Source organism: Zootoca vivipara, chromosome 15 (genome assembly GCF_965207765.1).
Source record: "Zootoca vivipara chromosome 15, rZooViv2.hap1.1, whole genome shotgun sequence".
NCBI classification, from domain to species: Eukaryota; Metazoa; Chordata; class Lepidosauria; order Squamata; family Lacertidae; genus Zootoca; species Zootoca vivipara.
In genome coordinates, this window is record NC_142598.1 from 39,161,307 (window position 1) to 39,174,561 (window position 13,255).

Here is a 13,255-nt window from a genome sequence, read left to right on the forward strand (position 1 = left end):
GCTACAGGAAATAATTTTTGAGAAAAAAAAAAGAAAAAATCATCACCCTAGTGCCCAGGCTTTTATGCTGGTCAGGAACCCGGAAGAAGCCATTGCGGGGTTCTGACACGGACTAGGCAGTCATGTTTGCTGAGATCTTTGCACTGTAAATAATATGCACAATTAAAACTTGAAAGACAAGACGGAGTGGAGCGTCTTTACTCAAGAGTAGCCGCAGACGCCTTTGACAGGAATGAAACATCTCAACCCCGAATTTACCAATTGTTGACTGTTTTAGCACACTATAACTTTTGTATTTACCAGTGGGAAAATGGTGATGGTCCTCAATTTGTTGCTCTTTTTATATCCCTAAAATGAAGCCCATAATTTATTTGATATCATTAATGAGGAAGTTGGGGAGTGCTCATAAAAAAGGCTTCATTTGCAAGATACTCCATATATCTTTTTTTAAAAATAAGCATATCTAGTCTTGATATCATAAATGCTGCTTCATTTAGAATAAAGTTGTCTTAGTTGTTTGCAGATAAAATTTGCTGTCACTTGCCATATGTTCCATGATTAATTCTGCAAGGGCTGTCAGCCTCAGATAATTTAATTTCCCATGCTTTAAAATGACATTCATTATCAGGACATGAAAAATTCAAATGATTAGCAGCAAATTATGACTAATAAGTGTCAATATATTTTTTGTTGTTTCTAGAGAAAAGCAGAAAGCTGAACTCAAGGACAGGAAGGTTTTAGAAATTTTGCAAGTTAAAGACGACAAAATACAGACATTGGAACAGGTTAGTGTTATATTTAAACTAACAGGTGAGAATAATGTTGCTTCTTCTAGTTTGGCTTAATCCCTATTGTTTGACTTCTGCTTCCTAAAGTGTAAAGAGCTACTAGAGGGCCCTGGAGTTTATCCAGCTCCCTGAACACCACTGTATTTCTCTATTGTTTCCAGTTTCCAACTTTTCATTCCCAGTTTTCAACCTAGAAATGAACGAAGTGTAGCAGTTGATGAAGTTGGCAAGAGCACTTCACTCTAATTCTTCTTCAAGGCATAGCTCCTGTAAAACTATCTGTCATTGTTTTTAAAAATATATTTTTATTAAAGATTTTCTTGGTTTGCAAAGGTACATACCTTGTCTCTCTTTTCAGGTTGTACAGTCTTTCTTACAAATCAGTTACATTTGTTGTGAGACATTAGTGTTGAGTACAGTATAAGGTTGGGGAAGAAGAGGGGGGAGAGGGGGGGTGGGGTGATGAGGCTTACATCCTTTTGTATAATGTACATGTGGGGTTTTGTGTCAGCATCAGCTGGGCAGGTTCTCTTTCTATTTGTTTTATTACATTTCCTTGGTAGTGAGAGATATTGGGGGCCAAGGTGTGGTTGGTTGTCTGCAGTGGGGTTTGTTTGCATTTGTGAGGGGGGAGGGCATGTTGGGTCAGGTAAGCCAGATTGATTCGTATGCTGTCGGTGGATTCCTGTTGTTGTTTTGTTGGGCTGTGATGTGATAATGGGGTGCCATTTCTCCCCATGTCAGTTTCAGTTTATTGATTAGCATTTCTAGTAAGGCCATTTCCCATACAATTTGATACCTTGGTCCATGTTTACTCCTGACAGGTCTCTCCAGTGTCTGGCGAAGAGGCTTCTGCCTGCTGAGAGTAGGTGGGTGATAAGCTCCTGATAATGTGAGTGATCATTATGATCAGGGATCGGGGACCCCCCCCCCACTTGCTTTTACCGGCGCGGCGCGACTGCCTACTTCCGACCCGGAAAAGCGACGGAAATAGCTTGTGTGCATGCACAAGCGTCATTTCCGGTGTACTTCCGGGTTGGAGGAGGCTTCTGCACACGCACACAAGCTATTTCCAGCGCTTTCCAGTTCGGGAGTGTGCCAGAAATAGTGTTTGCGCATGTGCATGGGTGTGCACAGCCGCACGCTCCCCCGCCCTCTGGCCTGCCGCGCGATTGGTGCGGTGGGCATCCGGCCCGAAGCCAGGTAAGTTTTGATTATGATCATGGAAGATGTTCAGTAGGGCCAGTTCTGGGGTGAGTTCTAATACCTGTTTAGTTATTTTGTATATCACTTGTAGGACTGCTGTCCAGAAGGGTTGGATTTTAGGTCATTCCCACTACATGTGAAGTATGTGCTTGTGCAGGTGTAGCCTCTCCAGCATCTTGGTGAGGTTCCTGGGTGTATCAGCACCAGTTTCCGTAGGAAGGCAATGTGTAGTTTCATGGTGTTTATGTGCAAGGTCATGCATTTTCTTTTGATAGAGTTTCCCAATCCCCTCACGTTTAATGTAATTGCTTTTTAAGATAGACATTTTGCATGTCTATTTTATAGGATGATTCCTTGCCAACCTGTCTGGGTTGTCCTGTGTTTCTCACCTTATATTGTCTATCAAACCTAGTGTGTTGTGCTGACCTAGAGTGTGGTGGGTGGGGAAAGAGGGGGTTAAGAGTTAGGGGTCGGCTGAAGATGGGAGGGGGCAGGTTATAGAGAGTAGCCTATATGTACTTATATAGGTGTTAGTTAGTTTGTTATATAGGTTACAGGTAGGTAGCCGTGTTGGTCTGGATCGAAGTAAAATAAAAAAAATTCCTTCAGTAGCACCTTAAAGACCAACTAAGTTTTTATTTTGGTATGAGCTTTCGTGTGCATGCACACTTCTTCAGATACAGTGAAATGGAAGTTTCCAGGCACTTATGTAGAGAAGGGGTGGGGAGGGGGGATCACTACAGACAGCCACCCAATCTTAAACAACTCCTCACCCACAATAATACAACCACCAGACTTAACATGGACACTGGTACCAGAGCCTGCAATAAACCCAGATGCCAACTTTGCTACCACATACACCCAGACAACACCATTACTGGCCCCAACAACATCCAACATACCATCTCAGGACTATTTAATTGCTCATCTTCTAACATTGTGTATGCCATCAAATGCCAACAGTGCCCTTCAGCTCTCTATATTGGACAAACAGGCCAAACCCTACGCCAAAGGATAAATGGACATAAATCTGACATCAGGAACCAGAAGACAGAAAAACCAGTAGGAGAACACTTCAATCTCCCAGGACATTCTATACAAGATCTCAAAGTAGCTGTCTTACTACAAAAGAATTTCAGAAATAGACTGGAAAGAGAAGTTGCTGAATTGCAACTTATCACCAAGCTCAAAACCATGGAGGGACCTGGTTTGAACAGAGATATCGGATTCTTATCTCATTATACATGATAAGCGATCTTCAGCCATCTCAACCCTTGCTTTTTCATGCAAAACCATTTGCAGTCGTTTGCGGTCATCAACAGCTATCAGTCAGTCAATCACCCATTTCCACCACCCTTCTGAGTGATCCCCCCTCCCCATCCCCACCCCTCCCCACCCCTTCTCTACATAAGTGCCTGGAAACTTCCATTTCACTGTATCTGAAGAAGTGTGCATGCACACGAAAGCTCATACCAAAATAAAAACTTAGTTGGACTTTAAGGTGCTACTGAAGGAATTTTTTTTATGTTTGTTATATAGGTGTTTGTTGGCTTGGACCATTTGGCTCCCAGCCAGTTGGTCCTGTGTCTCAGCTGGCAAGGATTGCCTTGTTTGAGAACAGGCCATCTCCCCTTTCACTTGTGATAGGGGTGGGTCAGTGAGACGGTGTCAAGTGCCTTTGTGGCGCTTGTGTTGGGTGTAAAGTTTATAAACAATGTCAGTATTGTTAACAACCTTATTGGTTTGTTGGGGTATTAGGGTTGTGTGTGTGGGAGGTGGACTCTTATTTTTTTTGTGCTTATTTTTTGTGTGTAGTCATTGGAACGAGGGGTGCATGTGGTTGGGGGGAATGGGATGTTGGGTTGGGTGGAGAGTTCTAATTGGTGGCAGTGGTTTTGGAGCAATATTTTCATTTATTATTTGTATTTGTTCCAGATAAGAGTGATTTGAGCATGTTGTTTATACAAAAGTAAATATGTTCAATGGGATTTACTTCTGAGAAAGTAGGTATATAATTGCAGGCTTAGATTCCTCCTTAGGCAATTCCTTAATAAGCCTTAAACACAAACATACTACCGTAATTTTCAGATTACAGTAGTGAAAGAAGCGGTGGACACATAAAAACTAATATACGTCTTTAAGTACATTTTTCTCTGTTAGAAGCATTCAGCTTTCAGAAAACCTGTCAGTGCTGAGCTCGGCCACATGGATGCAGCAGAAGATCTACTCAAAAACCATTAAAAGAGTTGCTTATCTTGATTTTTCTGTCTTTATTCTCTACTTATACCATATTTATGAAACCATCAAATACTAAGAATATTTTCCCACATCATGTCTTTCTAGTGACCTCTTCAATTAATGCAGGTTTACGTTAATCAGCTGTGTAGCTAGTTGTTTGTCAACCACGTGGGGCAATGTCATTTTTGCATTTGACTAATTCTCATCCATATATACAGTCTAGGTCTACCCACTTTGAAGCACTGGTTTACCAAAGTTCAGTAAGACACTTGGTCTTCTTTTTTATTTTCATTTCACCCCTTTTCTCGGATGCTCAGTAGCATGCATGACTATCCTGGTTTTTATCCTGAGATTATTTCTCAGGTCGATTAGGCTAAGAGAAAAAGAGGGGGTGAGAGTCTGGCTCATGGTCACCTAGTGAGCTTTGTAGCTAAGCAGGGATCTCAACCTGGGTCTCCCTGATCCAGAACTAGAATCATAGAATCATAGAATCATAGAGTTGGAAGAGACCACAAGGGCCATCCAGTCCAACCCCCTGCCAAGCAGGAAACACCATCAAAGCATTCTTGACATATGCCTGTCAAGCCTCTGCTTAAAGACCTCCAAAGAAGGAGACTCCACCACACTCCTTGGTAGCAAATTCCACTGCCGAACAGCTCTTACTGTCAGGAAGTTCTTCCTAATGTTTAGGTGGAATCTTCTTTCTTGTAGTTTGAATCCATTGCTCTGTGTCCGCTTCTCTGGAGCAGCAGAAAACAACCTTTCTCCCTCCCCCACATGACATCCTTTCATATATTTGAACATGGCTATCATATCACCCCTTAACCTTCTCTTCTCCAGGCTAAACATACCCAGCTCCCTAAGCCGTTCCTCATAAGGCATCGTTTCCAGGCCTTTGACCATTTTGGTTGCCCTCCTCTGGACACGTTCCAGTTTGTCAGTATCCTTCTTGAACTGTGGTGCCCAGAACTGGACACAGTACTCCAGGTGAGGTCTGACCAGAGCAGAATACAGTGGTACTATTACTTCCCTTGATCTAGATGCTATACTCCTATTGATGCAGCCCAGAATTGCATTGGCTTTTTTAGCTGCTGCATCACACTGCTGACTCATGTCAAGTTTGTGGTCTACCAAGACTCCTAGATCCTTTTCACATGTGCTGCTCTCAAGCCAGGTGTCACTCATCCTGTATTTGCGCCTTTCATTTTTTCTGCCCAAGTGTAGTACCTTACATTTCTCCTTGTTAAAATACATCTTGTTTGCTTTGGCCCAGTTGTCTAATCTGTTAAGGTCATTTTGAAGTGTGATCCTGTCCTCTGGGGTGTTAGCCACCGCTCCCAATTTGGTGTCGTCTGCAAACTTGCTCAGGATGCCCTCAAGCCCATCATCCAAGTCATTGATAAAGATGTTGAATAAGACTGGGCCCAAGGCAGAACCCTGTGGCACCCCACTAGTCACTACTCTCCAGGATGAGGAGGAGCCATTGATGAGCACCCTTTGGGTTCGGTCAGTAAGCCAGTTACAAATCCACTGAATGGTAGCATTGTCTAGCCCGCATTTAACCAGCTTCTTTACAAGAATATCATGGGGCACCTTGTCAAAGGCCTTGCTGAAATCAAGATAGGCTACATCCACAGTGTTCCCTTCATCTACCAGGCTTGTAATTCTGTCAAAAAATGAGATCAGATTAATCTGACATGACTTATTTTTCAGAAACCCATGCTGACTTTTAGTGATCACAGAGTTTCTTTCTAGGTGCTCACAGACTGTTTGCTTAATGATCTGCTCTAGAATCTTTCCTATTGCTGCTACAGTTGGGTGCAATTGTGTAGGTTGCTGGTGGAAAACTATGGTTGTACCTGGAAACAACCTGCAGCCACTATAGATAGTGACACCTTGTGCCTTAACATCCTGAATTATAGTTGTCTCTCCAATGACAGAGAGAACAGCAGTTAGTTTGTGGAGAAACAAGACACCCAAGATGTTGGTAGCAAGTAGTGCAGAGGTCACAAGTGTTGTATTCTCCAGATGTTGTTGGACCCCAGCTTTCATCAGCTCTAGCCAGCTTAGCCAACAATTGTTCATTAGCCGAAACAACAGCAATTATAATAACTGGGTGCTTATTAGGAATTGTTGCGTTAAGCAAGAGAGGATGTTATCAGCTTGGATCCTTTTCACTTTTACATGCTTCAGATTAGCTCCTTGCTCCTAACTCTGGATGTGCACTCACTTACTAATTCCCCTGAACTGATGTTCTTCCTTCAGATGATAAGTCACCCGGTGTAGGGAGCTGGAATGCTAACTGCAACTTTGTAGGAACTGGCTTTCATTCTACAAGTTAAATAAGTCGTGCCCATCTGACATACAGTGGCAATCGGTAGAGCGAAGGGCCTATTGTCACAGACACATTTGGCTGTTCTTTCTGTTATGCCGTGAGTGTGATTTCAGCTCTTCGTGAAGTCAGCTCAGAATAGTGATTCAGCATGCTAGCAAGGAACTGCTAGGAGTCAAGTATAACAAGAACAGTCTTCTTTATTGCAGTAGGAATCTTGACTGACTGGAGGGAAAGGGTGAGCTCTTTTTATACTCTCAGGAGCAGGGGTTGGGGAAAGGATACATTTAGATTTTGGCAGGAACCTATCAGAGTGAGGATCCAAATTGTGCTAACAAGTTAACCAATAGCAACTGTCACCGCACTCATTTGAATCGCCCTGGAGCGGGAAAGGTAGTTACAGGACTAGCAGAGAACTCATGTACACAAATTAAACCAATACATAACACTTTCCATTGCCTTCAGTTGTGCATGTTAGGAACTTACTGCCATTGTAGAATTTATAGCCAGTGCATAAGCCAGTTGGAATAAACCCTGCCTATATTTTCTTTGGATTGGCTCCTGGCTGCCAGCTCCTCCAACTGTCCTCGATCTTGGGAAGGGAGGCTCCAAAACCATCAGTTTTTTTTGGGTCTGAAAACTTGGAACACTTGAATTAAATCTCCAGCCGCACATTTTTTTTAAAAAAAGTAATAACCTGTGTGCAATGGATCTGCTGAAACAGGAGTAATGTGACAGGAATGCAAATGATCAATGACTCTCAAAGCAACACCTATGTGAATATAATTCTGGTAGTTTTAATGTTTATCAAATTAATTTAATCTAACTTTTGGTTATAACTTTAGCAATTGGTGAGGAAATATTTGTAGTAGGTGTAGTACAGAAGATTGGGTTATATCTAGTAGCATTAGGAATACTACCTACATTGTATATGCATGGTGACCCACAGTTCATGATGAATATTCTGTTACATCTTTTGGGTAGCTAATTAGCATTTGTTATTTGTGAACTGCCATTTGGTCGTCTTGACATGTGGGTTAGCAAAATCATTAAAATCAGTTTCTCATTTTTCAACAGAAAACTGCCCTGAGCCCTTGGGATAGAGTAGGTTATAAATCTCAAAATAAATAAATGGAAACATATTTTATTTATTTTTTAACTTTAAAATGAACACATATTTAGATCTTGAAATACTAATTTTAAAGACCTGTAGTTCAATCTCTGTGCTTGCAAAATCATGAGCTTTAGCGTTTGCACGGTTGCAAAGACTATGTGTCTTCATTGCAGGCACACAGATCAGAAAACCAATGGAGGGGATGTAATATGTGGTATGGCGTTAAGTTCAATGAATTGGTTTCAGGGCTTGTTAATGTTAATTAGTTTAATACAGGTAATCATATACTTGAAACTGGTGCTAATCCACATTGCTTACACTGGAATCATTTGGAAATCAGTGATGTGTGTGTGTTGGAATCTAAGTTGGCATTTGGAAAAAAATATGTTTGCATGCATCAAATTGTGTTTCTCTGGAGAGGCAGATTTTCCATGACCCTCCCATTGGCTTTCCTCTAGCAGAAAATACTACACATATATGTGCAGATTGTAACTATTGCATTTCCATTTTGTTAGCTGTGGTTATCCTGTTTTATACTCATGAAGTCCTGTAAAATGGGCTAAAGGCCACCCATTGAGCTTTGTGACTGCATAAAGGTTTGAATTTGGATCTGGCTTTGTTGAGTCCCACACTCTGTTCCCAGACAGGGCAAAAAATAAAGCCCTACCCATACCTTGGACTCTGGCCTCTTCAAAGGTTTTCCCTTTTAGGATAAGTTCAAACTGCACATTTTTAATCTATGCAAAAGACCCTAACCATTGCTAAGCTTTGTGTCTCCATCAATAAATGCAGTAAGCGAACCATATATGGAACATATAAATGGCAGCACTGTTTGTGCCCATCAACAACAACAACAACAACAACAACAACAACAACAACAATTCAGGGCAGCTTCCAACACGTATAAAAACATAATAAAGCATCAAACATGAATAGTAGCAATCTGATCCAATATAAAAAAGTCAAAATAACTGCACAGTTGTGCTACAAAGAATTCCTGGTGACACAGAAATTATCATGTCCACATTTTAAGTTTGTCCATGTCTGTTGGTGGCTTTAATACTATCTCAGGTGGCAATGTAAATCTTGTTCCTTCTGTGTAGTCCACACAGTAGTCTCCAAATAAAATGTAAAGAAAATATGCTCACTTGTTTTTTCTCAGGAGATGAAAATTAAGGATGAATAAAAGTACAGTAAACCTTTACCTTCTTTTTTTATAGCACTGTTATTTAATTAGCTTTCAGTTTTGATCTGAAGAGACTAAAGCTAATCTTTTTGTCCTAGACCTTGTAATCTTTCAAAACCTTATCAACCAATTATACTCCAGAGGGGTTAAAACAGTACTAGCTGCCTCATTATCTCCACTTGAAAATCTTTGGCTTGCTGTGCAAATCTATATTAAAGCCCCCTTTAATAGGTCCAATTGAAAGAAACATAACTCTAGCTTCGAGCATTAATTAACTTTAATACATTTCGTTCTTAACTTTTACCTAGCCTATTTATTAATTCAATTTTCTATACCTTGATTAAATTAAAATCATATTGTAGAAGAAATTACTGTAATATTAATATTTTTTGAAAGATGGAACCTCAATAAAACGTTACTGGCAAAATGGGAATATTTCATCATGATAAAAAGAGACAGTTGCAAAGTGTCATGTAAGTTTTGGGCAATTGTAAGAAATGTAACATGATTTTTGGAAGGCTTAAAAGAGGTCTGTACAATCATCAGCCGAAGTGCTGAGTGGCTGGAATTGGAGTGGGGAACCTTCTCTGCCCCTCCCAATCTGACTGTGCCTCTACTGAAAAGGGCATTTCACTCACAGCTGTTCATCATGATTTCTTCTTTAGAGTCTAGTCCAGGCCTCCACAGGATAAGGCCCATGGGGGCAAACTGTGACCCTTTCCCATCTGTTGCAGTATTCTGGGGGGGAGTTGGAATGCCTGTTGTTTTCATTGCTTTTCCATGTCTGTGTAGGACCATCTATCTAATCCTACTTGCTTCACTATACAGTCGTACCTTGGATCCCAATCGCCCTGGAACTTGGACGTTTTGGCTCCTGAATGCCGCAAACCCAGAAATGATTGTTCCGGATTGCAAACGTTATTTTGGAACCTGAGCATCCAATGGGGCTTCTGCGGCTTCTGATTGGTGGCAGGAGCTTCCTGCTGCCAATCAGAAGACGCAAATTGGTTTTCAAACGTTTTGGAAGACAAATGGACTTCTGGAACAGATTCCGTTCGACTTCCAAGGTACGACTGTATCGGGAGAGTTTTTAATCTCTCTGGATTTAGAAATGTATGGTGGAATTAGTGCCATATTTTAATCTTATTGGTGCCAGCTATAACAATGTTGCATGGCTCTCCTGTGTCTGGTGTGCATTGCTCGGAGAGGGGAAATTTTGTGTGCTGTTGTCCCTAAACTTAGTGAGATGGAATAGGAATGGGGGGGATAGAAATGGGGTGCAGGGAGAGGAAGAGATTAGAAGAAGAAAAAGGGTACAAAAAGGATGTGGAGAGAACAAAAACTTGGAAGGGGGTGATACAGAATAAGAGAAAAAGGGAGGTAGCATTGTGTGACATGCAGTGTAGTAATCATAGATCACAGAATCATAGAATTGTAGAGTTGGAAGGGACAGGATCATTTAGCTCAAATCCCTGCTTTGCAGGAATATTTTGCCCAATGTGGGCTCGAACCCACAACCCTGAGATTAAGAGTCTCATGCTCTACTGACTGAGCTATGCATAGGGCAAATTCCGTGTTCATCTGTGGAGGCTTCCTTTGTATTTTGGAACCCTGTTTTTTACAGAGATCCACACTAAAAGTGCTAACAGTGACATTTGAAGTAATGTGTCCCAAATATGTGAAATATACTAGCCTACCTGTGCTTTAAGATCTGCTGTGGTGCAGGGGTAGGTGGTAGGGCATTCCACACCTTTGCAATGACCTCTCTGAGGTGCTTCATGCTCCAACATTGTTTTCATTTTCAGCAAGTGACTGTGGAATGGGGACAGATAACGATCTGACCTGCCAGGCCATCATTGTTCCGCACTCAGTTGGTCAGGAGCTGCCTGGGCAGAAATCTGCATGCTGCTCCTAGTGTGGCAACCCATAATTGGTGCAGGTTGGAGTGTTCCGGTGGCAGTAGGCTAACTAACCCAAGAACCCACTGACTCCCACTGACCTTTTTTTTTAAATAAAAAAAATCTGAGTTGGACTAGGACAGGCATCCCCAAACTGCAGCCCTCCAGATGTTTTGGCCTACAACTCCCATTATCCCTAGCTAACAGGACCAGTGGTCGGGTAAGATGGGAATTGTAGTCCAAAACATCTGGAGGGTCGAAGTTTGGGAATGCCTGGACTAGAACATTGCCTGATGAACATCTGTATGTTTCTGGTTCCTGGGTATTTAATCTTCTTTAGCAAAATGGGAATCTTCCTCATTTCCATAAATTTACGATGTACTGGATCCTTAGGTTCAGACAATAGTTTCAAATCCCTTTCTTTTTGATATGCCAAATAGTAATGTATACTGTAATTGATTTGGTTAATGATAAAATGTTTGTGTGTCACAAAGCTGGGCTGCAGGTACAGTCAGATTAGATAAAACTGCAAATGGTTTGCTGCCTGGAAAATGAAATTTTGAAATGTGTTGATTTTCACATTATTGTTATTATTATTATTATTATTATTATTATTATTATTAAACAATCTTTCGTAGAGAACATGTGGGCAACAAGAGGAGATAAACAACCTGGTACAGAGAAAGATTGCTGTGGATGAGGAAAACGTTGTCTTGAAGAGAGAGCTCTGCATCTTCCAACAGAAATGTAAAGATAAAATCCAGGAACTTAAGGTATATTGACTCGTACATAGTACTAAGATGGCCACAGCTTTGAAGTAGCTCTTTGAGCTGCATCTGTCTTTGTGGCATGGAAAGTGACAAGCTCAGAGGAAATATAGCCTTAGGCCTTAGGCTGTACCTTCCAGTCTTCTCTCACACGCAAAACTCGGAGAAAGATGCTTTAAAGTGAAGAATCCATGCTTTGTAACTTTTGAATAAATAGTTAATGATGGAAATGGAGCAAAGAAAGTAGGAGTGTGAAGATGTGGCTTCGTGTAATTAGATTCTGATGGGACTGGCATTATTAATTGATAAAGCCGAGGTCTGGGAGGATATGTCTGTGTGGGTCTCAAAAATAGCTGGGGACAGCATCAAAGGCAGCTTGATCAATTAATGGGCTCTTTGCAAATGTGTACTCATCAAAGCTGTCATCCAGCTAAAAAATATGACCCTTCCACCTGCATGAAAGAGGCCAATAAAAGTACACAGGTGACCTTGGCCATCAAATATAGAAGAAGCTGCTGCGAGGGTAAAACTGCACAGTTTATATTTGCTGATTAGTTCTCACTTTTCTCCCCCCCCCTTTCCTTTCCCTTTTCCCTTGGTTTTGTTTTTGTTTATCGGCCCTTGTGGTACTGTTGTACAGGACACTAAGGAGTGTGCACTGAGAAAGGAAGAGCAAAGCAGACTGGTTATAAAAAACCTGGAGGAGGAAAATGAGGGATTAAGTACACGCTATGCTGACCTGCTAAATGACCTGGAGAAACTGAGGAAGCGGGAGGCACAATGGAGAATAGAAAAATCTGGCATCGAAGCAAAAATAAAGGTATGAGGAGGAAGAGACTCCTGGATGTGATTTCGGCACCAGCTTCTCACAGGCTTTATGCTACATGTTATTTTCTTTAAATAACAAGTTATATATTCATAAGTACCAATGGGGACTGACATTCATTTACATTCCTTCACTTAAGACCCAAAGCTTTTTAAAAATTGATGTTGCAAAGCAGGAAACTGACTTCAAATAGCCACCCTAAAACGTAATCATTAAATAATAAAAGATATTTCATTCAAATATAAACATGTAGTTTTTTTAAAAAAATAAAATAAATAGAAATTATCCTATCACTCCAAGATTTCTCCCCTTGGTGAGATTGGTAGCCCAGTCCTGTGCATAAAAATGGATCTGACCCAAAGATGGGTCATTCTGTTCCCAGCAGTTACCAGCCAGAACAGATTTACTTGGAAGTATGACCCACTGCAATCAATGGGCCTTACTCCCAGGTAAGTGTGCAAAGGTTTGCAGTGGTCATTTCATTTCTCTCATGTTAATGTCATGAATTACAGCATGTTGTAATTAATTGTTCTTAAACTTTGCAATATATTTATATCATTCTTTAGAGAGCTCCATGCATGTTGAGTTTTTATATTATATCATCTTGCTTTCAAAACAAACAAACAAACAAACAAACAAACAAACAAACAAACAAACAACTCTTTGGAGTGATTTTGATAAATATGCTGACTCTTCCATTTTGTTAGGATGTCTCATATACAGATTTCAGCATCTGTTTATGCATATCTATAGCAATATGTTGTGTGATGTATCTAGACTTCCGTGAGATCGAAAATATTTAGACTAAATGCCACTTACATAGCTATAGCATATTTGTTGCTTTTGCACTAATGAGACATCCATAGATAGATAAGCTATGAATGCTTTATAAATTAGGCA

General features: G+C 40.8%; 1 protein-coding gene across 2 annotated transcripts in view; it reads left to right on the top strand.

Annotated features, from left to right (window-relative positions):
* CNTLN (centlein) overlaps nucleotides 1-13,255 on the top strand; it is a 174,297-nt gene that overhangs the window by 24,520 nt on the left and 136,522 nt on the right. For both annotated transcript variants that reach the window (XM_035140509.3, XM_035140510.3), the window contains exons 3-5: nucleotides 701-785; nucleotides 11,401-11,535; nucleotides 12,170-12,349. In XM_035140509.3, coding sequence (XP_034996400.3) covers nucleotides 701-785; nucleotides 11,401-11,535; nucleotides 12,170-12,349 — 400 coding nt within the window. The remainder of the gene's footprint in view (nucleotides 1-700; nucleotides 786-11,400; nucleotides 11,536-12,169; nucleotides 12,350-13,255) is intronic.